This window comes from Oncorhynchus mykiss, chromosome 25 (assembly GCF_057628025.1).
Source record: "Oncorhynchus mykiss isolate SJ-2025 chromosome 25, ASM5762802v1, whole genome shotgun sequence".
Taxonomy (NCBI): Eukaryota; Metazoa; Chordata; class Actinopteri; order Salmoniformes; family Salmonidae; genus Oncorhynchus; species Oncorhynchus mykiss.
The window spans coordinates 70,206,492-70,231,425 of NC_143046.1; the positions used below are offsets into that span (position 1 = coordinate 70,206,492).

Below are 24,934 nucleotides of genomic sequence, written 5' to 3' on the forward strand. Positions count from 1 at the left end.
ACATTATCGTAGAGGTACATTGCAAGGCAACTGTTACACAAGTAACCCTGCATGGTGTAACGTTTACTTTTATCACAATCAGACATAATGAAGCAAATGGAACATGACTATTAGAAAATGTCTAGGAGCCCTTAGTTGACCTACAGTACTAACCAAATCTCAAGCTTAGAAAAGAACATGAATTGAAAGTGTATCAAATGATTTAATTAAAATGAGCTGTAGAGTCAGGAGCACTGAGTGTTAATGAAGGTGTGTGGCCCGTGCTAGGGCTCTGTGTTTTGATCGCGTCATATGACCTGGACTTTAACCTTCATTTTAAGCATTTTCCACAAATGAGAATTACACCAAAAATGAAAGCAATTGTCTGAGGATGGCGCTGGAGGATGGTGCTGCAGGATGGCGCTGCAGGATGGCGCTGGAGGATGGCGCTGCAGGATGGTGCTGAAGGATGGTGCTGGAGGATGGCGCTGCAGGATGGCGCTGCAGGATGGCGCTGGAGGATGGCGCTGCAGGATGGTGCTGCAGGATGGTGCTGGAGGATGGCGCTGCAGGATGGCGCTGCAGGATGGCGCTGGAGGATGGCGCTGCAGGATGGTGCTGCAGGATGGTGCTGGAGGATGGCGCTGCAGGATGGCGCTGCAGGATGGCGCTGGAGGATGGTGCTGCAGGATGGCGCTGCAGGATGGCGCTGGAGGATGGCGCTGGAGGATGGCGCTGGAGGATGGCGCTGCAGGATGGCGCTGCAGGATGGCGCTGGAGGATGGCGCTGCAGGATGGCGCTGCAGGATGGCGCTGCAGGATGGCGCTGGAGGATGGCGCTGGAGGATGGCGCTGCAGGATGGCGCTGCAGGATGGCGCTGCAGGATGGCGCTGCAGGATGGCGCGGGACCTTCTGAAATAAAAAGAAAGGGGAAAAGTTCAATGGAAAAGCTTTAAATAAAGGTTCAATCCATGTCATGTGACATGACCAACCAAAACACAGGGCCTTTCAGCCTCACAAAGGGCCATACATTTGAGTCATTTAGCAAACACTCTTATCCAGAGCAACTTACAGGAGCAATTAGGGTTAAGCGTCTTGCTCAAGGGCACATCATAGGTGGAATGGCCAAGAGGCTGCAGAACGGAGTGCTCGGGTTGGGGTGTAGGGTTTGAGCATAGCCTGAAGATAAGGAGGGGCAGTTCCTCTAGCTGCTCCGTAGGCTGGCAGCATGGGATGCGAACTTCGACTGGAAGCCAGTTGACTGTGCGGAGGAGCAGGGTGAAATGGGAGAACATGGGAACGTTGAACACCGGGCGGCTGCTACGTTCTGGATAAGTTGCAGGGGTTTGATGGCATAAGCAGGGAGCCAGCCAACAGAGAGATGCAGTAGTCTAGACGAGAGATGACAAGAGCCTGGATTAGAACCTGCGCCACATCATGTGTGAGGAAGGGTCATACACTACGGATGTTGTACACATACAGTACCAGTCAAAAGTTTGGACAAACCTACTCATTCCAGGGTTTTTCTTTATTTTTAGTAAGACATAAAAACTATGAAATAACACATATGGAATCATGTAGTAACCAAAACAGTTTTAAACTAATCCAAATATATTTTATATTTGAGATTCTTCAAAGTAGCCACTCTTTGCCTTGATGACAGCTTTGCAAACTCTTGGCATTCTCTCAAGCAGTTTCATAAGGTCACCTGGAATGCATTTCAATTAACAGGTGTGGCTTGTTAAAAATTCATTTGTGGAATTTCTTTCCTTCCTAATGCGTTTGAGCCAATCAGTTGTGTTGTGACAAGGCAGGGTGGTATACAGAAGATAGCCCTATTTGGTAAATGACCAAGTTCATCTTATGGCAAGAACAGCTCAAATAAGCAAAGAAAAACGACAGTCCATCATTTCTTTAAGACATGAAGGTCAGTCATTCCGTAAAATTTCAAGAACTTTGAAAGTATCTTCAGTCACAAAAACCATCAAGCGCTACGATGAAACTGCATCTCATGAGGACCACCACAGGAAAGGCAGACCCAGAGTTACCTCTGCTGCAGAGGATACATTCATTAAAGTTACCAGCCTCAGAAATTCCAGCCCAAATAAATGCTTCACTGAGTTCAAGTAAAAGACACATCTCAACATCAACTGTTCAGAGGAGACTATGTGAATCAGGCCTTCATGTTCGATTTGCTGAAAAGAAACCACTACTGAAGGACACCAATAAGAAGAACAGACTTGCTTGGGGCAAGAAACACGAGCAATGGACATTAGACCGGTGGAAATCTGTCCTTTCGTCTGATGAGTCCAAATTCGAGATTTTTGGTTCCAACCACCGTGTCTTTGTGAGACGCAGAGAAGGTGAACGGATGATCTCTGCATGTGTGGTTTTCACCGTGAAGCATGGAGGAGAAGGTGTGGGGATGCTTTGCTGGTGACACTGTCAGTGATTTTTTTAGAATTCAAGACACACTTAACCAGCATGGCTACTACCACAGCATACTGCAGCAATATGCAATTCATCTGGTTTGCACTTAGTGGGACTATCATTTGTTTTTCAACAGGACAATGACCCAAAACACACCTCCAGGCGGTTTAAGGGCTATTTGACCAAGAAGGAGGGTGATGGTGCTGCATCAGATGACCTGACCACAATAACCGACCTCAACCCAATTGAGATGGTTTGGGATGAGTTGGACCGCAGAGTGAAGGAAAAGCAGCCAATAAGTGCTCAGCATATATGGGAACTCCTTCAAGACTGTTGGAAAAGCATTCCACATGAAGCTGGTTGAGTGAATGCCAAGAGTGTGCAAAGCTGTCATCAAGGCAAATGGTGGCTACTTTGAAGAATATAAAATATATTTCGATTTGTTTTACACATTTTTTGGTTCCTACATGATTCCATATTTGTTATTTCTTAGTTTTGATGTCTTCACTATTTTTCTACAATGTAGAAAATAGTAAAAATAAATAAAAAACCCTTGAATGAGTAGGTGTGTCCGAACTTTTGACTGGTACTGTACAGTTTACAATAAACACACCAGGTCTGGCCAAGGTGCAGTCTACATCATGAAGAAAAACAAATAAGCTAACTGTGGACTACAGGAAACGGAGGGCCGAGCACACCCCCGTCCACACCACAGGGCTATAGTGGAGTGGGTCGAGAGCGTCAAGTTCCTCTGTGTCCACATCACTAAGGAATTATTGTGATCCACACACACCAACACAGTCATGAAGAAGGCACGACAACGCCTCTTCCCCCTCAGGAGGCTGAAAAGATTTGGCATGGGCCCTCAGATCCTCAAAAAATTCTACACAGCTGCACCATTGAGAGCATCTTGACTGGCTGCATCACCGCTTAGTATGGCAACTGCTTGGTATCCAACCACAAGGAACTAGAAAGGGTCATGCGTACAGCCTAGTACATCACTGGGGCCTAGCTCCATGCTACCCACCAGGACCTCTATGCCAGGCAGTGTCAGTGGAAGATCATAAAGGTTGTCAAACACTCCAGCCACCCAAGTCATAGACTGTTCTCTCTGCTACCGCACAGCAAGCAGTACCGATGCACCAAGTCTGGAACCAACAGAACCCTGAACAGCTTCTACCCTCAAGCCATAAGACTAGTAAATAGTTTGTCTGGGTAACTATTGGTTAACTATTTAACTATCTGCATTGAACCTTTTTTCACTAACTATTTTGGCCCATTACACGCTGTTGCTACTGTTTATTATCTATCCTGTTTCCTAGTCACTTTATCCCTACCTATATGTACATATCTACCTCAATTACCTCAGTTCACACACCCACATACACACAGGGATACCCCCTTCACTAATCCAATATTTTGCCATGATAAATACGAGTTGTCATTTGATGGTGGCCAATTATCCACAAATCACCCATTTTCAATACACCACTAATTATGATTGAAATAATCATGTGGTCTAGCACATGGTGACCAGAAACAGCAATCGATTTGACAAATTAGTCAGAAGTCTGTCAATATCATCACTAGACATAGCAGAACGTGTATTATTATTAATTATGTGGTATATAGCACGTCATGCTGCTGCAAGGGACATTGCATAACCTATAGCGTATCTTATCTCCTTTCATTAATTATAGGTGCGGTTGCGATTTCTATGCGTTTTCTGGGTTTTTAACTAATTATTAACTTGTGCTGTAGCCCGTGACGCGTGGGGAATGCAATCTGCTGCGAGGGAGCTCAAGCGTCCAGGTACACCTCAGAAAATGCGCAGCTCCTCAGACGTGCTTGTGTTGCACGATGCCCCACATAGCGCTGACTAAAGGTGAACTGAGAGCCGTGTTCAATGCTTATTCTTTTAAGATCTTCAGTCGATCAACACGGGGAGACCTGCTTGATGCAAATCTGCTCCGGACACTGCTGTGTCTGCTGAAATGCTCGAATTAACCGGAGTGGATGGGATCTGCCTAGCATATTGATACCGTGCAGCTACTGCATGCATCCCGGCGCGGGCTTCTTGCGCCATCATCGACACCTCGGGTGAAACGCGAATAGCCTACCCATTTTATTTAAAAGCCACCGACATTTCTACGAAATAGCGTGGTTTTTGTGCAAATACAGTTTTGATGTTGGTAAAAAGACGCGCATGCGTTGGTCTTGGAATAATTGGACAGCCTGTGACTTAAGTAGGTAGCATTCCTTAAATCTTCGCTCAAAGTCATCTCTCTGATCAAAGTTAGTGATGTGCACGGCTTTGGACCGCGGACGTTGGGGGATTTTTTGTCTTTTCCTCATGGTCGCCATGGTCTGCGGCGCTCAAAGGTGAGACCCAACGGGTGTGATGTCTTGTTTCTGCCTGTCCCTTTGCAGTTTTTTATTAAGATTCTGAATCAATACCATATCTGTTTCCTTTAGCGCCAACGAGCAAAGCAACATGTCATTTGTGAAAGCGACCGTCGACAAACTGCTGAAGGGGTATGACATTCGTCTGAGGCCTGATTTTGGAGGTAAATACCTTTTTGGTGATGAAGTCTACCCAATGTTGGCTAATAACAAGTCGCATACAGATTCATTTATCGCGCCAGCGAGCTGTCTGATTAAAAAGCCACTGATACCTGTTTTACATGCGATTTAAAGGTGCCCCTGTGGACGTTGGCATGAGCATAGATATCGCCAGTATCGACATGGTTTCGGAAGTCAACATGGTAAGTAGCCTAGCCTACAAAATGTTTTTTTTAAAGGGAGATGTGCCTCGTGCAACACATGTTAGTGTGAGAACACAGAACACGTGATTACGGCTGTGGTAATTGTGTTCGTATTTGCGTGTTTCATACCACTGTCCTCTAGATGTAGTGATAAATCCTCGTATTATTGTCTTTGCCCTTGTTTGGCTACTAGTATAACGTTTTTCCTTTGACCAAAATGGTTCGCTGCATTTCAGCACCAAAGGAGAGCTACCGCAATGTGTGAAATCCAATCCATATGCAGAAACTTCCCTGTGGTGTCAGAACCACTAAAGTCAGAAAATTAATCGGGGGGGGGGGGCGTTGGTGATGCACATGGATTTACAAGCGCGTACCTTACAGAATTGTGAGGTGTTAAAAATACACATTACGAGCTATGAAACGGTGAATTGACGAGGAGGAGACTAAAAAAATGGTGCTTGTTTGCTGCTTTGGCCTCAATGCAGTAATTACATAATGTTGTCAGTGACTCAACAAGGAGGCCCAGAAAAGCCAAATTGTGACGCTGAATGTGGGCACTTAGTGTGTGCATATGAGTATTGGCATGGTGCCAGTGATTGAGACAAATTCATTTATGCTTGGATCAACTTGCCTTAAAAAATAATAACAGCAGGCATGACTGTAAAGTGTGTGGCGAGGGAGAACATTTTTTTTCTACTCAGCTTCCAAGCAAACACTTGGTGTTTATGGAATGTCGGGTAGTTCAATCTTTTCATGATGCTACAGAAAACTGCAGTCTTTACAGTCATATTGCTCAGGGAGCTTTGGCATTCCCATTTTGATTGTAGAACCTTGGTCTGCAGAGATACAGTACCAGTCAAAAGTTTGGATACACCTTTTTCTTTATTTTTACTGTTTTCTACATTGTAGAATAATATCGAAGACATCAAAACTAAGAAATAACACATATGGAATCATGTAGTAACCAAAATAGTGTTAAACAAATCAAAATATATTTTAGATTTGAGATTCTTCAAAGTAGCCACCATTTGCCTTGATGACAGCTTTGCACACGCTTGGTGTTCTCTCAACCAGCTTCATGAGGAATGCTTTTCCAAACCATCTCAATTAGGTAGACATACTGGTTATGTACTGGCCATGTCCATTAAGTTTTTTTAAAATCACAAGTTAACACATACTGTAAATCTTGTCACGAGATAGCTTTATTGTTACTCTGAATAGGACGTACAGTGCATTTGGAAAGTATTCAGACTCCCTGATTTTTTTCCCCCACATTTAGTTACATTACATCCTTATATATATTAGAATATATTTTTTTATTTTATTACCTCATCAATCTATCCACGATACCCCATAAAGATAAAGCAAAACCGTTTTTTATTTTTTTTTAGCAAATGTATAAAAAAAAAGCTATAATAATACCTTATTACATAACTCTTTAGACCTGTTGCTATGATACTCAAAATTGAGCTCAGGTGCATCCTGTTTCCTTGATCATCCTTGAGATGTTTCTACAACTTGATTGGAGTCCACCTGTTGTAAATTCAATTGATCGGACATGATTTGAAAAGGCACACACCTGTCTATATAATGTCCCACAGTTGACAGTGCATGTGAGAGCAAAAACCAAGCCACGAGGTCGAAGGAAATGTCGATTGTGTCGAGGCACAGATCTGGGAAGGGGTACCAAACAAATTATTCAGCATTGAAGATCCCCAAGAACACAGTAGTCTCCATCATTCTTAAATGGAAGACATTTGGAACCACCAAGACTCTTCCTAGCGCTGGCCGCCCGGTCAAACTGAGCAATTAGGGGAAAAGGGCCTTGGTCAGAGAGGTGACCAAGAACCCGATGGTCACTCTGACAGAGCTCCAGAGTTCCTCTGTGGAGATGGGAGAACCTTCCAGAAGGACAACCATCTCTGCAGCACTCCATCAATCAGGCCTTTATGGTAGCGTGGCCAGACAGAAGCCACTCCTCAGTAAAAGGCACTTGACAGCCTGCTTGGAGTTTGCCAAAAGGCACCTAAAGGACACTCAGACCATGAGAACAAGATTCTCTTATCTGATGAAACCAAGATTGAACTCTTTGGCCTGAATGCCAAGCGCCACGTCTGGAGGAACCCAGGCATAGCTCATCACCTGGGCAATACCAGTGAAGCTTGGTGGCAGCATCATGCTGTGGGGATGGTTTTTCAGCGGCAGGGACTGGAAGACTAGTCAGGATTGAGGGAAAGATTAACAGAGCAAAGTACAGGGAGATCCTTGATGAAAACCTGCTTCAGAGCGCTCAGGACATCAGACATCAGACTGGTTCACCTTCCAACAGGACAAGAACAGCACACAGCCAAGGCAACACAGGAGTGGCTTCGGCACAAGTCTCTGAATGTCCTTGAGAGGCCCAGCCAGAGCCCGAACTTTAACCTGATCGAACATCTCTGGAGAGACCTGAAAATAGCTGTGCAGCAACGCTAACCGCCCACCTGACAGAGCTTCAGAGAAGAATGGGAGATACTCCACAAATACAGCTGTGCCAAGCTTGTAGTGTCATACTCATGAAGACTTGAGACTGTAATCACTGCCAAAGGTGCTTCAACAATGTACTGAGTAAAGTGTCTGAATACTTATCGAAATGTGATCTTTTCTTTTTTTTTTTTGCAAAGAAATCTAAAAAACAGTTTTTTCTTTGCCGCTATGGGTTTTTGTGTGTAGATTGAGGGAAAAAACGATGTAATACATTTTAGAGTAAGGCTGTAATGTAACAAAATGTGGGGAAAAATGAAGGGGTCTGAATACTTTTCGAATGCACTGTAAATTAGTGACGCTATACACACTGGAACTCATGTTTTGGTAACAGTATAATAACTCCTATAATAAAGTATTTATAATAGATTAGTAAATAGTTTATTCATCATTTGTTAATCATTACTCCCAAATGTGTGCATGTTAGTAACCTAGTTATTCACACATTATAAACAAACTTTAAAGTATTTAATATTGATTCATGCGATTTTTAATATAGGTCCTTATAAACCTTATAAACCGTTAGTTGCATATTTTTGTATGGACTCATCTAAAGTGTGGGCTATTCATACTTTATAAATGTTTGAGTGACCGGTGTAATTTCTCGCAAAAAGATGGACATGCCATTGGTTGACATTCCAGCATTACCTGATGCTCCGTAAGGTCTCAAAATGGCCCCTAGAACATATCAATGGTAACAGTATAAGGACACAACACAGGACATTAAATGAATTATATAGAACATTTTATCCCAAAACAGTCACACTGTTGTAATAGTGTGATGTGTAACTTCAGACACACTATGCTGAGTAAAATAACATTTTTAACCCAGAAATGCTAACATAAGTGTTTCTTGGCAGTGACTTTTCTACCAAGAAATTGCAGTCACTCGTTAGAGCATTCTAATATCGGTTAACCCAGATCTAAAATATTGCATAATTTGGTCAGCTGCATGATTCAATTCTGGGTCCATATGTGATAGAAATTGGGAGTTCCGGTTTGCGATTGTCGAAATAATCAGTGATGTACGTCGAAATAATAGTGACGAAAAGCAAAACACCGGAACTACTGCTGCTCGTTATCCTGCGCATTCCATCCTGTCGCAACTGATGAATCGGTTTACACAACAGATTAATTAAGAGCAGTCCATAGACTGCTTACAAGGTAAGGAAACAAATATCTGAATACATTATTTCACTCGACGATCATATTAAGTTTATAGAGTTACTACCTTTTAAAGGTCCAGTGAAGGTGCGTGTGAAAATACATGTAACATTTCTACCTCATCAAGGGAGACATAACCACCAGTGCACACAAATAGTCTGCAAATCATAACTGCAGGAAAATCGGGTTAGCCAAAAACACTACAATAACTCATGTAAAAAGGCTAAACATTTGTCCAATGTTCATCATTGGTCGGGTCCCGAAGATTCTCATCTCTATAGTTCTTTCAAACACACACACATGGTATTCAAAACTGTCTCTCAAACACCCATAATGAATCAAGGTTTTTGATTGGTGAACATTTTTAGTTCAATAATGATAATTCCAAAGTAATAAATGTAATATATCTGTAATGGATTATTGTATCTGGTTTCAACACCATTGATCACATATGAACAACAGACTATTTGCACGTTGACATACAAAATTATTTTGACTTACTGTAGTATCTGTGTTTCCAGTCATTCAACTGGCTATTGAGTATCAATGACATTGCCTTCATACATTCCACATTTCTATATTTTTGGTTGTCTGAAACCCATTCATCCAAAGAAATGGTTCCGTTACTGAGCAGTCTACTACTGAGTTATTTGTGACATCTGATAGTAGAGTGCCGGCAGTAGTTTTTCACATGTGAGCTGCCCTTCCGAAATTGCCTTTTATTCTTGGGTAGTAAAAGGCTTCATTAAATTATAAATTGGAAGTCACAGGCTTGCACCTGAACAAATCCTTTTACGTTCATAGCGTTCATACATAAGTCATTTCCACATGATATACTGAATTTGTCAAGTAAATATAGACAGAGTTTGTGGAGTCAATGATGTGCTGTCATCGTGAGCCAAGGTTATGAATTGTTTATTAGGTTGAATTCCTACCGACAAAATCCCCTCTTGGAAAATGGAAGGTGCTTCTTTCTTTGAGCCGGGCCCAGAGGACTTCTGATTGGAAAGCCTAACAGCCTGGACGGGTCATTGATTGTGCCTCTGTGGCCTCTTCCCGGTTTAGCATTTTAATGTGTATGCGACTGGGAAGCTGGAAGGGTTTTTATGCTCTGTCTGATAGAGACATTTGGCACCGGCTCTCCTTGAGAAAGGCCACACCGAAACATTGGTCATACTGGTCACAATATAAATATCCATCAATAAATTGATTATATACTATACCTATTTCATTTTACCAGGTAAGGTGACTGAGAACATGTTCTCATTTGCAGCAACGACCTGGGGAATAGTTACAGGGGAGAGGAGGGGGATGAATGAGCCAATTGTAAACTGGGGATTATTAGGTGACCGTGATAGTTTGAGGGCCAGATTGGGAATTTAGCCAGGACACCGGGGTTAACACCCCTACTCTTACGATAAGTGCCATGGGATCGTTAATGACCTCAGAGTCAGGACACCCGTTTAACGTCCCATCCGAAAGACGACACCCTACACAGGGCAGTGTCCCCAATCACCGCCGTGGGGCATTGGGATATTTTTTTAGACCAGAGGAAAGAGTGCCTCCTACTGGCCCTCCAACACCACTTCCCATCCAGGAACTGACCAGTACCAACCCTGCTTAGCTTCAGAAGCAAGCCAGCAGTGGTATGCAGGGTGGTATGCTGCTGGCATTACATGTACTTCGCACCCTGATTCAGCAACATCACTGTCACCCAGTAGACTTTTTGGGGGCAAGCACTGCAGTTTTCATGACAAACTACGTGATACGGAGATTGACTGTATTGGATGTTGGCATCTAGAAAGGGTTCTGAATGTACAACCTTGTGTTTTTTTGCATCACACATCGCAAAACCACACCATAGTTTTGGGTTTTGAGGGTGGTTACTACGGAATAATTGAGTGGCAATTACATTTGTATAAGAACCAGTTGCAAAGTGTACAAACAAATGCAGGGGCAGCACCCTGATTGTGGCTTAATTAAAAGGCCAAATTATAGCTATTCTGGGTTAAGCTAAGAGCTGTGTGATCATCTGTGCTTTTTTTGGACCTGTTCTCATCTGATGGCAAGATTTCCCCCCTCTCTCAATTTCTCTCCAACTCGCTTTGGCTTGTATTGTTATCAACAGGAAGTTTATTTTGAGATCAGATTATGTGCTGTTGATAATGCAGCTATATGGCGTTTGTTGTATGGTCAGTCACGTCTGTAAAATTGATCAAATACATCTGTGATCTTTCCTGGTTAAATAAAGATTGTGAATAAATACCTGACTTCCACTCGACTACCATACTGTAGCATATTTGCACACACACTTACTCCACCAAACATGCCACCAGGTTTTTTTTTACAGTCCCCAAATCCAGAGCAAATTGAAGAAAGTGTACAGTAGTATAGAGAGCCATTATTACACAACTCTATTATTTTTCAAATGAACAACAAACCTGGTTTTAAAAAACAGATAATGCCTCTCCCCTATTTGACCAGGTCCCAGTTTATTTATAATGCACTGTTTAGGTGTAAACTTTTAAGCGTTTGATGCTCTAAAGGATAGAAGATGTGTTTTTTTTTTGTAGTTATGAAAATGGACGTTGCTCAGTCATAAAGGATGTCCCTCTTAATGAAACTCCTTTTCTTCCACTTTTGTCAAATTCTCTGCAGACTTCACACCCCATTAGCTTTTTGTTAAAGCTCCTCAGCTAAAGCCGCTTGCCTATCCCTGACGGATGCCAATGTGCTTCTTTGGTCTAACCTAAAGTGAAATACACTTGTGATAGATTAGCAAAATAAAAAATTAGAGGAGCAAGACACAGCTGACTAAGATTATGATTTTATTCAAATAGCTCTTTGGAAAGACTCCATTTTGAACAAAAAAGGACATGCCTTTTGTGATCCGCAAAGGCAAGTGAGCCAATTAACAGCCAAATAATGTTACAGGTAAAAGTATATATTATGTGAGCTAATCATGGTTTGGAAGAGCAGTTTACACATGCAATAAAATATGTTGTATACGGGTTATGGGGACATCATTAAGAGACAGTAAATGTGTTGATTTTATTATTAGAAGGTTGATCGGCTGCTTACTATCTAACCCTAGAAAGTTGAATGCTCAGCATGTATATAAGAAAATGGGCCAAAATGCATCACAAGTGCCGAATACGAACTAAAATAGATATTTACACATCCATCTTAAAAGCACCCAGCCTAGCCTACATAGACTAGCTAAGTGCACATGACTTGTATGTTAGCGTTGAGTTCAGATACTCTGATGCCAACAGTGGTACTGTAGTATTTTCTTATAATGCTAGTACTGTTAGTTTGCTACACTGAGATTCTTCCAAGAGATTTAATGCTAGCCTCAGCATGACAATTCCAGGCAAAAACGGGTTTTAATTCTATTCTTACCAAATATCAGAGGGGTTTCTGATACCCTTACTTCTTCAACAAATCATACAACCTTGCGGTAACAATGAAATTAGTCCAAAAGGCGGGCTGTATGCTGAGTTAGCGCCCGAACGTGGCAATACCAGAATGATTATACAAGTATATTTCAGGTCAGTGTGTTACTGCTCTCACTCTTACTGACCTTAGTAATCATACATGCTATGCTGTGCTGTCAAAGGCAACCAGCTAGTGAACCAGACAACACTGATGTGACATGAGCTGTAGGAGGTTTGCTGTGAGATACCAAGGGTCAGACTCGTATTCTTCCCCTCCTTGAGTTGAGTGGTTGTCTGTGGCAACATTTTCTGCCTGAGCGAGCTCGGACATTCATTGGAAAGGGGCTGCTGCATGTGTTCAGGTCTTCGATAGCCTACATTGTTGAATGCCGTCAGGATGTCACACATGATAGTGGTGCTTCCCCATGGGGCAGTATGCTACAGTAGTAGTAATAGTCAAGGCTGCATGATTTCTGTTCAGTCAAGAATGAATTTCAAGAGATTAAAGGAGTATTTGATTAAGTTAGTTTGTGTTGGAGACTTCAAATAACGGCCCGTGACGGATGTGATCAAGGGAGAGGTGAGCGGTCTTTTTTTCAGATGATTTGATAGTCTGATTCCTGCAGGATTGTAGTGGCAGAGAGATTTGAGAACTCTTTGCTCTACTTAAGACTTTAAGACTTAGTATTGGGCTGAAATAGCAGGTAGTTCTCACCTTGTGGCTGGTGTGAGATACTGTAATGAATTAGTCCTGGTCTGATTTATCTTTCTCTCTCCCTCCCTCTTCCCTGCACTCTCTCTCTCTACTCTCTCTCCTTGTCTCTCACTCCAACTCCCTTTCTTTTTTCTCTTGGGACTTTCTTCCTTTAACTGTCAGAGTTTTCATATTGCGGACAGTACCTAGATTTTTTGTGGTTTGTTTGCTGGACATGTGAAGGTCTCTCTTTTACAAGCTTGAGTGACGACAAGTAAAAGTGGTGTTTGTTAGCAACGTGTGAAAGCTATTTTGTTATCATGACAACCACAGTGGAATTGCTTTGACTTTTTCTCACAGTCCATATATTTGTGGAGATTTGAAAGCGGCAACTCAATTTCTCAAGGTGAGAGCGGTAGGAGTGCACGGTTAGTACAGCCATGACTCTCATAAAGTGACTGTCACGCCCTGACCATAGAGAACCTTTTATTTTCTATTTTGGCTAGGTCGGGGTGTGACTAGGGTAGGTAATCTAGGGTGTTTATTTCTATGTTGGCCTGGTATGGTTCTCAATCAGAGGCAGCTGTTTATTGTTGTCTCTGATTGTGGATCATATTTAGGCAGCCATTTCCCCACTGTGTTTTGTGGGATCTTGTTTATGTGTAGTTGCCTGTGAGCACTTCATTTTCTTCACGTTTTGTGCGTTCTTTATTGTTTTTGTGCATTTCATTCATTAAACATGTGGAACCCATATCACGCTGCGCTTTGGTCTGAATGTTCTTACAACAATCGTGACAGTGACGGCCACGCTCAACATACTGTAGAACTCTCTCCCAGGCCCTATGAAAGCCCACTTGTGCCAAAATCAATCAACAGCACAGATAGGAAGGCAGTAATCACTTTATTGAGGTGTTAATGAAAATGCAGGTGTCGTATGTTGCATTGGTTAGCCAACAATGTGATTATACTGTGTGAGAACTCCTCATAGTAGGCCTAGTTGTTAGTATGAGGAAGCTTACGAACCCTCACTATTCCTCCTGTCATGGCACCTTATGGATCTCCACAGCAGCTCCTGTATTGAGCGCCTTATGAAGCCCTCATAGTGGCTTGTGGTCAGGAGTTATTGATCTGTTTGGGAGATTGATGTGTCCGCACCCTCCTTAGGATGAGGATTTATGTGATGCTCTGCCGATAGCACTTCATCTCGCCAGTGAGAAAGATCAAGGTGTCACGAGTGGGTTCTCAGTTCAAACAACTTAATTTGAACTCAAAATCTGTTGCCCATGCTGTGCCATGATCAGGGGTCCAAGCACTGAGGACGCAGGAGCCCACCTGGATTTGATTGACAGTTTTATTTCCCCCCGGAATAGAGAAACCAAGGCACTGCACAGTGTGGGTGCAGAGTCCAACTGCCCCCCAAATTTACTTGAATAGATCCTATGGTGATTTTCCTATAGTCTCTGGTAGAGGTCGACCGATTTAATTAGGGCCGATTTTAAAGTTTTCATAACAATCGGAAATCTGTATTTTTGGGGGCGCCGATTTGCCGATTTTTAAATTATTTTTTAAATATTTTTTTTACATTTTGATTTTTTTATACCTTTTTATTTAACTAGGCAAGTCAGTTAAGAACACATTCTTATTCTCAATGACGGCCTAGGAACAGTGGGTTAACTGCCTTGTTCAGGGCAGAACGACAGATTTTCACTGTCAGCTCGGGGGATCCAATCTTGTAAGCTTACAGTTAACTAATCCAACGCAATAACCACCTGCCTCTCTCTCGTTGCACTCCACAAGGAGACTGCCTGTTACGCGAATGCAGTAAGCCAAGGTAAGTTGCTAGTTAGCATTAACCTCTTGAAGCTAGGGGGCACTATTTTTATGTTTGGAAAAATAACGTTCCCAAAGTAAACGGCCTATTTCTCAGGACCAGATGCTAGAATATGCATATAATTGACAGATTAGGATAGAAAACACTCTAAAGTTTCCAAAACGGTCAACATTTTGTCTTGAGTTAAACAGAACTGATATTGCAGGCTGAAACCTGAGGAAAATCCAATCAGGAAGTGCCCCTCTTTTTGAAACCTATATCAACCAGATTTCTTTTTCTATGGCTTCCCTAAGGTGTTAACAGCCTTTTAGACATAGTTTCAGGCTTTTATTTTGAAGAATGGAGCATAAGTGGAGAGGTGGGGGCTCTGAGTGAGTTGTGCGCAAATGAGAAAGGCGGCCATTGTTACTCCCGGTCCTAGTGAAAAGCCAACTGTCCCGGTTGATATATTATCGAATAGATACAGTGGGGCAAAAAAGTATTTAGTCAGCCACCAATTGTGCAAGTTCTCCCACTTAAAAAGATGAGAGGCCTGTAATTTTCATCATATGTACACTTAAACTATGACAGACAAAATGAGAAGAAAAAAAATCCAGAAAATCACATTGTTGGATTTTTAATGAGTTTATTTGCAAATTATGGTAGAAAATAAGTGTTTGGTCAATAACAAAAGTTTATCTCAATACTTTGTTATATACCCTTTGTTGGCAATGACAGAGGTCAAACGTTTTCTGTAAGTCTTCACAAGGTTTTCACACACTGTTTCTGGTATTTTGGCCCATTCCTCCATGCAGATCTCCTCTAGAGCAGTGATGTTTTGGGGAACACGGACTTTCAACTCCCAAAGATTTTCTATGGGGTTGAGATCTGGAGACTGGCTAGGCCACTCCAGGACCTTGAAATGCTTCTTACGAAGCCACTCCTTCGTTGCCCGGGTGGTGTGTTCGGGATCATTGTCATGCTGAAAGACCCAGCCACGTTTCATCTTCAATGCCCTTGCTGATGGAAGGAGGTTTTCACTCAAAATCTCACGAAACATGGCCCCATTCATTCTTTTCTTTACACGGATCAGTCGTCCTAGTCCCTTTGCAGAAAAACAGCCCCAAAGCATGATGTTTCCACCCCCATGCTTCACAGTAGGTATGGTGTTCTTTGGATGCAACTCAGCATTCTTTGTCCTCCAAACACGACAGGTTGAGTTTTTACCAAAAAGTTATATTTTGATTTCATCTGACCATATGACTTTCTCCCAATCTTCTTCTGGATCATCCAAATGCTCTCTAGCAAACTTCAGACGGGCCTGGACATGTACTGGCTGAAGCAGGGGGACACGTCTGTCACTGCAGGATTTGAGGCCCTGGCGGCGTAGTGCGTTACTGATGGTAGGCTTTGTTACTTTGTTCCCAGCTCTCTGCAGGTCATTCACTAGGTCCCCCATGTGTGGTTCTGGGATTTTTGCTCACCGTTCTTGTGATCATTTTGACCCCACGGGGTGAGATCTTGCGTGGAGCCCCAGATCGAGGGAGATTATCAGTGGTCTTATATGTCTTCCATTTCCTAATAATTGCTCCCACAGTTGATTTCTTCAAACCAAGCTGCTTACCTATTGCAGATTCAGTCTTCCCAGCCTGGTGCAGGTCTACAATTTTGTTTCTGGTGTCCTTTGACAGCTCTTTGGTCTTGGCCATAGTGGAGTTTGGAGTGTGACTGTTTGAGGTTGTGGACAGGTGTCTTTTTATACTGATAACAAGTTCAAACAGGTGCCATTAATACAGGTAACGAGTGTAGGACAGAGGAGCCTCTTAAATCAAATCAAATTTTATTTGTCACATACACATGGTTAGCAGATGTTAATGCGAGTGTAGCGAAATGCTTGTGCTTCTAGTTCCGACAATGCAGTAATAACCAACAAGTAATCTAACTAACAATTCCAAAACTACTGTCTTGTACACAGTGTAAGGGGATAAAGAATATGTACATAAGGATATATGAATGAGTGATGGTACAGAGCAGCATAGGCAAGATACAGTAGATGGTATCGAGTACAGTATATACATATGAGATGAGTATGTAAACAAAGTGGCATAGTTAAAGTGGCTAGTGATACATGTATTACATAAGGATACAGTCGATGGTATAGAGTACAGTATATACGTATGCATATGAGATGAATAATGTAGGGTAAGTAACATTATATAAGGTAGCATTGTTTAAAGTGGCTAGTGATATATTTACATCATTTCCCATCAATTCCCATTATTAAAGTGGCTGGAGTTGTGTCAGTGTGTTGGCAGCAGCCACTCAATGTTAGTGGCTGTTTAACAGTCTGATGGCCTTGAGATAGAAGCTGTTTTTCAGTCTCTCGGTCCCAGCTTTGATGCACCTGTACTGACCTCGCCTTCTGGATGATAGCGGGGTGAACAGGCAGTGGCTCGGGTGGTTGATGTCCTTGATGATCTTTATGGCCTTCCTGTGATATCGGGTGGTGTAGGTGTCCTGGAGGGCAGGTAGTTTGCCCCCGGTGATGCGTTGTGCAGACCTCACTACCCTCTGGAGAGCCTTACGGTTGAGGGCGGAGCAGTTGCCGTACCAGGCGGTGATACAGCCCGCCAGGAAGCTCTCGATTGTGCATCTGTAGAAGTTTGTGAGTGCTTTTGGTGACAAGCCAAATTTCTTCAGCCTCCTGAGGTTGAAGAGGCGCTGCTGCGCCTTCTTCACAATGCTGTCTGTGTGAGTGGACCAATTCAGTTTGTCTGTGATGTGTATGCCGAGGAACTTAACTTGCTACCCTCTCCACTACTGTTCCATCGATGTGGATAGGGGGGTGTTCCCTCTGCTGTTTCCTGAAGTCCACAATCATCTCCTTAGTTTTGTTGACTTTGAGTGTGAGGTTATTTTCCTGACACTACACTCCGAGGGCCCTCACCTCCTCCCTGTAGGCCGTCTCGTCGTTGTTGGTAATCAAGCCTACCACTGTTGTGTCGTCCGCAAAGTTGATGATTGAGTTGGAGGCGTGCGTGGCCACGCAGTCGTGGGTGAACAGGGAGTACAGGAGAGGGCTCAGAACGCACCCTTGTGGGGCCCCAGTGTTGAGGATCAGCGGGGAGGAGATGTTGTTGCCTACCCTCACCACCTGGGGGCAGGAAGTCCAGTACCCAGTTGCACAGGGCGGGGTCGAGACCCGGGGTCTCGAGCTTGATGACGAGCTTGGAGGGTACTATGGTGTTGAATGCCGAGCTGTAGTCAATGAACAGCATTCTCACATAGGTATTCCTCCTGTCCAGATGGGTTAGGGCAGTGTGCAGTGTGGTTGAGATTGCATTGTCTGTGGACCTATTTGGGCGGTAAGCAAATTGGAGTGGGTCTAGGGTGTCAGGTAGGGTGGAGGTGATATGGTCCTTGACTAGTCTCTCAAAGCACTTCATGATGACGGAAGTGAGTGCTACGGGGCGGTAGTCGTTTAGCTCAGTTACCTTAGCTTTCTTGGGAACAGGAACAATGGTGGCCCTCTTGAAGCATGTGGGAACAGCAGACTGGTATAGGGATTGATTGAATATGTCCGTAAACACACCGGCCAGCTGGTCAGGGCATGCTCTGAGGGCGCGGCTGGGGATGCCGTCTGGGCCTGCAGCCTTGCGAGGGTTAACACGTTTAAATGTCTTACTCACCTCGGCTGCAGTGGAGGAGAGACCGCATGTTTTCGTTGCAGGCCGTGTCAGTGGCACTGTATTGTCCTCAAAGCGGGCAAAAAAGTTATTTAGTCTGTCTGGGAGCAGGACATCCTGGTCCGTGACTGGGCTGGATTTCTTCCTGTAGTCCGTGATTGACTGTAGACCCTGCCACATGCCTCTTTTGTCTGAGCCGTTGAATTGAGATTCTACTTTGTCTCTGTACTGACGCTTAGCTTGTTTGATAGCCTTGCGGAGGGAATAGCTGCACTGTTTGTATTCGGTCATGTTACCAGACACCTTGCCCTGATTAAAAGCAGTGGTTCGCGCTTTCAGTTTCACGCGAATGCTGCCATCAATCCACAGTTTCTGGTTAGGGAATGTTTTAATCGTTGCTATGGGAACGACATCTTCAACGCACGTTCTAATGAACTCGCACACCGAATCAGCGTATTCGTCAATGTTGTTGTCTGACGCAATACGAAACATGTCCCAGTCCACGTGATGGAAGCAGTCTTGGAGTGTGGAGTCAGCTTGGTCGGACCAGCGTTGGACAGACCTCAGCGTGGGAGCTTCTTGTTTTAGTTTCTGTCTGTAGGCAGGGATCAACAAAATGGAGTCGTGGTCAGCTTTTCCGAAAGGGGGGCGGGGCAGGGCCTTATATGCGTCGCGGAAGTTAGAGTAACAATGATCCAAGGTCTTTCCACCCCTGGTTGCGCAATCGATATGCTGATAAAATTTAGGGAGTCTTGTTTTCAGATTAGCCTTGTTAAAATCCCCAGCTACAATGAATACAGCCTCCGGAGAAATGGTTTCCAGTTTGCAAAGAGTCAAATAAAGTTAATTCAGAGCCATCTGTGTCTGCTTGGGGGGGATATATACGGCTGTGATTATAATCGAAGAGAATTCTCTTGGTAGATAACGCGGTCTACATTTGATTGTGAGGAATTCTAAATCAGGTGAACAGAAGGATTTGAGTTCCTGTATGTTTCTTTCATCACACCATGTCACGTTAGCCATAAGGCATACGCCCCCGCCCCTCTTCTTACCAGAAAGATGTTTGTTTCTGTCTGCGCGATGCGTGGAGAAACCCGTTGGCTGCACCGCCTCGGATAGCGTCTCTCCAGTGAGCCACGTTTCCGTGACGCAAAGAACGTTACAGTCTCTGATGTCCCTCTGGAATGCTACCCTTGCTCGGATTTCATCAACCTTGTTGTCAAGAGACTGGACATTGGCAAGAAGAATGCTAGGGAGTGGTGCACGGTGTGCTCGTCTCCGGAGTCTGACCAGAAGACCGCCTCGTTTCCCTCTTTTTCGGAGTCGTTTTTTTGGGTCGCTGCATGGGATCCGCTCCGTTGTCCTGTTTGTAAGGCAGAACACAGGATCCGCGTCGCGAAAAACATATTCTTGGTCGTACTGATGGTGAGTTGACGCTGATCTTATATTCAGTAGTTCTTCTCGACTGTATGTAATGAAACCTAAGATGACCTGGGGTACTAATGTAAGAAATAACACGTAAAAAAACAAACTGCATAGTTTCCTAGGAACGCGAAGCGAGGCGGCCATCTCTGTCGGAGTTACAGGTCTGTGAGAGCCAGAAATCTTGCTTGTTTGTAGGTGACCAAAAACTTATTTTCCACCATAATTTGCAAATAAATTCATAAAAATCCTACAATGTGATTTTTTTCTAATTTCGTCTGTCATAGTTGAAGTGTACCTATGATGAAAATTACAGGCCTCATCTTTTTAAGTGGGAGAACTTGCACAATTGGTGGCTGACTAAGTACTTTTTTGCCCCACTGTATTTGAAAAACACCCTGAGGATTGATTATAAAAAAACGTTTTACATTTTTCTGTTTGCATTATGGATATAATTTGGAAATTTTGTCTGCGTTGTTGTGACCGCTCTTTCCGGTGGATTCCTGGGCATAATGCACAAAAACTAACGGAGGTATTTGGATATGGAACAAAAGGAACATTTGTTGTCTAACTCGGAGTCTCCTGAGTGAAAACATCCGAAGATCATCAAAGGTAAACGATTAATTTGATTGCTTTTTAGATTTTCGTGACCAAGTTACATGATGCTAAGTGTACTTATTGTTTTGTCGAGCGATCGATAAACTTACACAAACGCTTGTATTGCTTTCGCTGTAAAGCATAATTTCAAAATCTGAGACGACAGATGGATTAACAAAAGGCTAAACTGTGTTTTGCAATATTGCACTTGTGATTTCAGGAATATGAATATTTTCTAGTAATATTATTTGACTGTGGCGCTATGCTATTCAGCGTTGCTGATGACAATTATACCGGATCCGGGATGGGTGGTTCAGAGGTTAAACTTATCTTATAAAAAACAATCAATTATAATCACTAGTTAACTACACATGGTTGATGATATTACTAGATATTATCTAGCATGTCCTGCGTTACATATAATCTGACTGAGCATACAAGTATCTAAGTAGCTGACTGAGCGGTGGTAGGCAGAAGCAGGCACGTAAACATTCATTCAAACACTTTCAAGCCTATCAACTCCCGAGATAAGGCTGGTGTAACCGAAGTGAAATGGCTAGCTAGTTAGCGCGCACTAATAGCGTTTCAAACGTCACTCGCTCTGAGCCTTCTAGTAGTTGTTCCCCTTGCTTTGCATGGGTAACACTGCTTCGATGGTGGCTGTTGTCGTTGTGTTGCTGGTTCGAGCCCAGGGAGGAGCGAGGAGAGGGACGGAAGCTATACTGTTACACTGGCAATACTAAAGTGCCTATAAGAACATCCAATAGTCAAATGTTAATGAAATACAAATGGTATAGAGGGAAATAGTCCTATTATTCCTATAATAACTACAACCTAAAACCTCTTACCTGGGAATATTGAAGACTCATGTTAAAAGGAACCACCAGCTTTCATATTTCTCATGTTCTGAGCAAGGAACTGAAACGTAAGCTTTCATACTGTCACGAATCCCGTTTCCTGAGTCTGTTTTTTGCCTATGTTCTGTCCTGGAGAGTTTTTTTTCCGGCGTCCTGGAACTGCTTGCCGGGCAATGTAGCCAGTTGGGGTTCCTGATTACCCGCACCTGTATCCCATCAGCTATCTGCACACCTGGTCCTGATCATCATCTCTCCTCTTCATAAGCCCGGACCTGACATCCATTCCCTGCCGGATCGTTAGCCATGAACAGTATGTTGTGCCAGAGTATCAGCCTCAAGTTGGATAGAATTTGTTTTGTTGTTTGTTACGTATTGCTTGCCTTGAACTTACCTCCGTTTGTTCTGTCTTCAGTTACTCACCCGGATCATTTACCCCATTCCCGCCTGGTCGTCGGAGGATTCCGCTTCCCCATTGGATCCACCTATTTACTCCCATCAACTCACCACCGCTACCCGCTACGCCACCTGGATATATCTACCCATTCACATTCACTTGTAAATAAATACTCACCTTCTTCCTACTCTCCTTGTCCTGGTCTGCTTCTGGGTTCGATTTTGAAGAAACGTGACACATACATAGCACATTTTGCACTTTTACTTTTTTCTCCAACACTTTGTTATTGCCTTATTTAAACCAAATTGAACATGTTTCATTATTTATTTGAGGCTAAATTGATTTTTATTTATGTATTATATTAAGTTAAAATAAGTGTTCATTCAGTATGGTTGTAATTGTCATTATTACAAATAAAAAAATAAAAATTGGCCGATTTTAATCAGTATCGGCTTTTTTGGTCCTCCAATTATCGGTATCGGCGTTGAAAAATCATACTCGGTCGACCTCTAGTCTCTGGTACCCCATTTATGTATATTACTGCAGTAACCACAGTATGAGAGTGTCATGGGGTGTCTGATTAGGTTCTTGTACTCCATAGATTTGATCTCTATGAAAACAGTGAGGGAGTAGGGCGTCACCAGCACTATAGACTGAGATGACGACAACACAAAGATGTTGTCAGAGAGTCTGTTTCTTCATCTTTTTGTCATTTGAAACATTAAAGTTGGGGGGCTCATTGATACGTATTCACAGTAATAGGTGACATTTCCCAGTGCGAGGCAGACTGCTGCAGTGGAACTGCACTCTTTCTTTGTGCTTTCTCACCATTCAGTCCTGGAAATAATGCAGGTGAAGAGATGAGTTGAGACATTCTTGCGCTAAGAGCTCTGTGAGATTAATTTAAAGCAAGTAACTTAATTTTATTTAACCCCTTGGTGAGCCTGAAGCAGAGCAGATGGGTGAATGCTGCGTTTTATCTAATCTGTCCCTTCGGTTCTGTCTGTACTGTGAGGTCCTGTCTTGTACTGCACTGTACTGATACAGTACCATACAGTGCTGATGCTGTCTATCTGTAGTACAGAACACTGGGCCTTTTTGTAAAGCAGTACGAGTGCATTCTGTTCACCATCTTGTTCTGCAGAAGTGGCTTAAGAATTCACAGAATATTAGTGTGAAGGAACTTTGAGGGCATCTTGCTGCTTATTTGTAAGCCTTTTTAGTCAACTAATGCATGTTAGAAAACACTTGTGTTTGGTAGCTAGTGAGAAAATGATAGATTTAGCATTCTATGGATCCATTTTCTGAATAAGCGTGAGAGCTAGGATTTCATCACACATAGAGTACACACTGAGCCTTTTAACAGCTAGACCTGACCACCGTTCTAGTGTAATTCCATACCAGAGTAAGACCCATTAGACTGGAAGTTAATGGTTCCCCATCTGATTAGATGTCAAGAGGCATTTCCTATAAGGAACATCATAGGCACTGCTCAGTCAGTAGGAGCGTGGGATAAAATAGGAGGCGGCGCGACAGAGGGCACTCAGGGTTAATGCTAAATGGAATCGTTCTTCCCTGACCCAAGCCTCTCAGGATATCTAGAAGATAGAAAGTCACGAGAGGAAGACAGTCTGAGAAACGCCTTTCTGCTCTATTCACCACCAAGAGAATCTCCATGATAGTTTTATTGAATTGTCACTTTCTTACATGTGTATGACTTCATGCAGAGGTGTTGGCATGGAAACAAGGGGGGAGACTGGACTAGAGGAGGGGATGGTTATTGGTCTAGGGGACAGGAAGAGGTGGGGTGAAGGGGGGGGGGGGGTAATTAATTTGAGTTCCAGTAGACTTTATTTTGTCAATTAATTGAAATGTCAATTAATTTGACACCGTCTCTGGTATGCATACATATCAATTCCTTGCCATGCCTGTCTGTTTGTACATTCTAGTACAGACACAGTCTTATCCAAGGACTTATAACACAGGCTTCAGTCCACTCAAACAGCAATGTAGTCAGTCGCCTGCAGTAACACATGGTGACAAAATCTGACAAGTTCTTAGTTATGCTGTGTACCCAAGTTGCACTCATGTCTCAAAAGGACATAGACATTACTACTAAAATCTTGACCAATAACTCATTGACAGTAAATGTATGAAAATAAGGCCTAGATTCAATCAGATCAAGCACTAACCTGGCAATAGCCGACACCCGAATAGCTGATGTTTTGGCGGTGTAGGCTATATAGAAGTAATGATGCTCAAATTGAAAATCATTGAACAAAAAATGAGGATTTCTGTCAGCCTAATCAAGGTGTAGATTACATCTCACATTCCAGTGTTCGAACTTGTAAACAAGGCTGCTTGGAGTTTATCTTAATGTGACGCCGTGCAGCCAATGGCAAAGTGCACTTTAGGTAAACGGCAGAAGCTTGTAGATTTGAAAGCTCAAATGCAGTTCCACCTCTGACACCGCCAAAACAACAGCTATGCTGATGTCGGCTAAAGCGGATCAGATTGAATAGAGCCCTTGGTCTTGGACGTCCTTGAAACATAATAACACAGAACATTATACAGGTTTTTAACTGCAACCAGTGTTGACATTTTTCTGTTACACTAAGCAGATTGGAGATTCCTCTGACTTGTGAGAACCGCTTGGTGGGATCTTCGAATTTGATTGAAAGATGAGTCTTGAGTTGTGTCCTTGACTTTTCTTCATTGCACGTCCGACAGCAGAAGAAGCTGCAGAGACCTTTGTCAAAAACTTTCCTCAGTGGGACTGAATTGCATATCATGTTTGTTTTTGTCAGGGATCCAACCCCGTTTGGATAGTGTCAGCCAAGATGGAGGAATTCCTACCTCAGAATCCTTGTATGTCAACTAAATACATCATATGCAAGAGCTCAACAATGGGACAGTTAGACAGCAAATCGTTACCAAACTACAACAGGAATAGTTCTATGCAACATTTCCACACAAGACACCGGGAACGATCAGAAGACAATACTATTGATAGAGAAGAATAGATGCAGATGTTTGTAGTCTTTTGAGGGCGCTGCACACCATAGTGGAATTTGGTACTTTTGTGTTTGTGTTGGTTCGCTTAGTTGTGTGTGCGTCCATGCATGCACGGATGAGTGAACACTGCAATGACGCCCAGCTAAATCTGAAGCAAGTC

General features: G+C 43.0%; 2 protein-coding genes across 2 annotated transcripts in view; both read left to right on the forward strand.

Annotated features, from left to right (window-relative positions):
- The window catches only part of LOC149972110 (uncharacterized), a 395,887-nt gene that overhangs the window by 163,979 nt on the left and 206,974 nt on the right, over positions 1–24,934 (forward strand). The gene's annotated exons all lie outside the window — the stretch shown is intronic.
- LOC110505676 (gamma-aminobutyric acid receptor subunit beta-1) overlaps positions 4,155–24,934 on the forward strand; it is a 57,519-nt gene continuing 36,739 nt past the window's right edge. Inside the window, exons 1-3 of the mRNA XM_021585057.3 lie at positions 4,155–4,792; positions 4,886–4,977; positions 5,108–5,175. Coding sequence (XP_021440732.3) covers positions 4,713–4,792; positions 4,886–4,977; positions 5,108–5,175 — 240 coding nt within the window. The 5' untranslated portion in view covers positions 4,155–4,712. The remainder of the gene's footprint in view (positions 4,793–4,885; positions 4,978–5,107; positions 5,176–24,934) is intronic.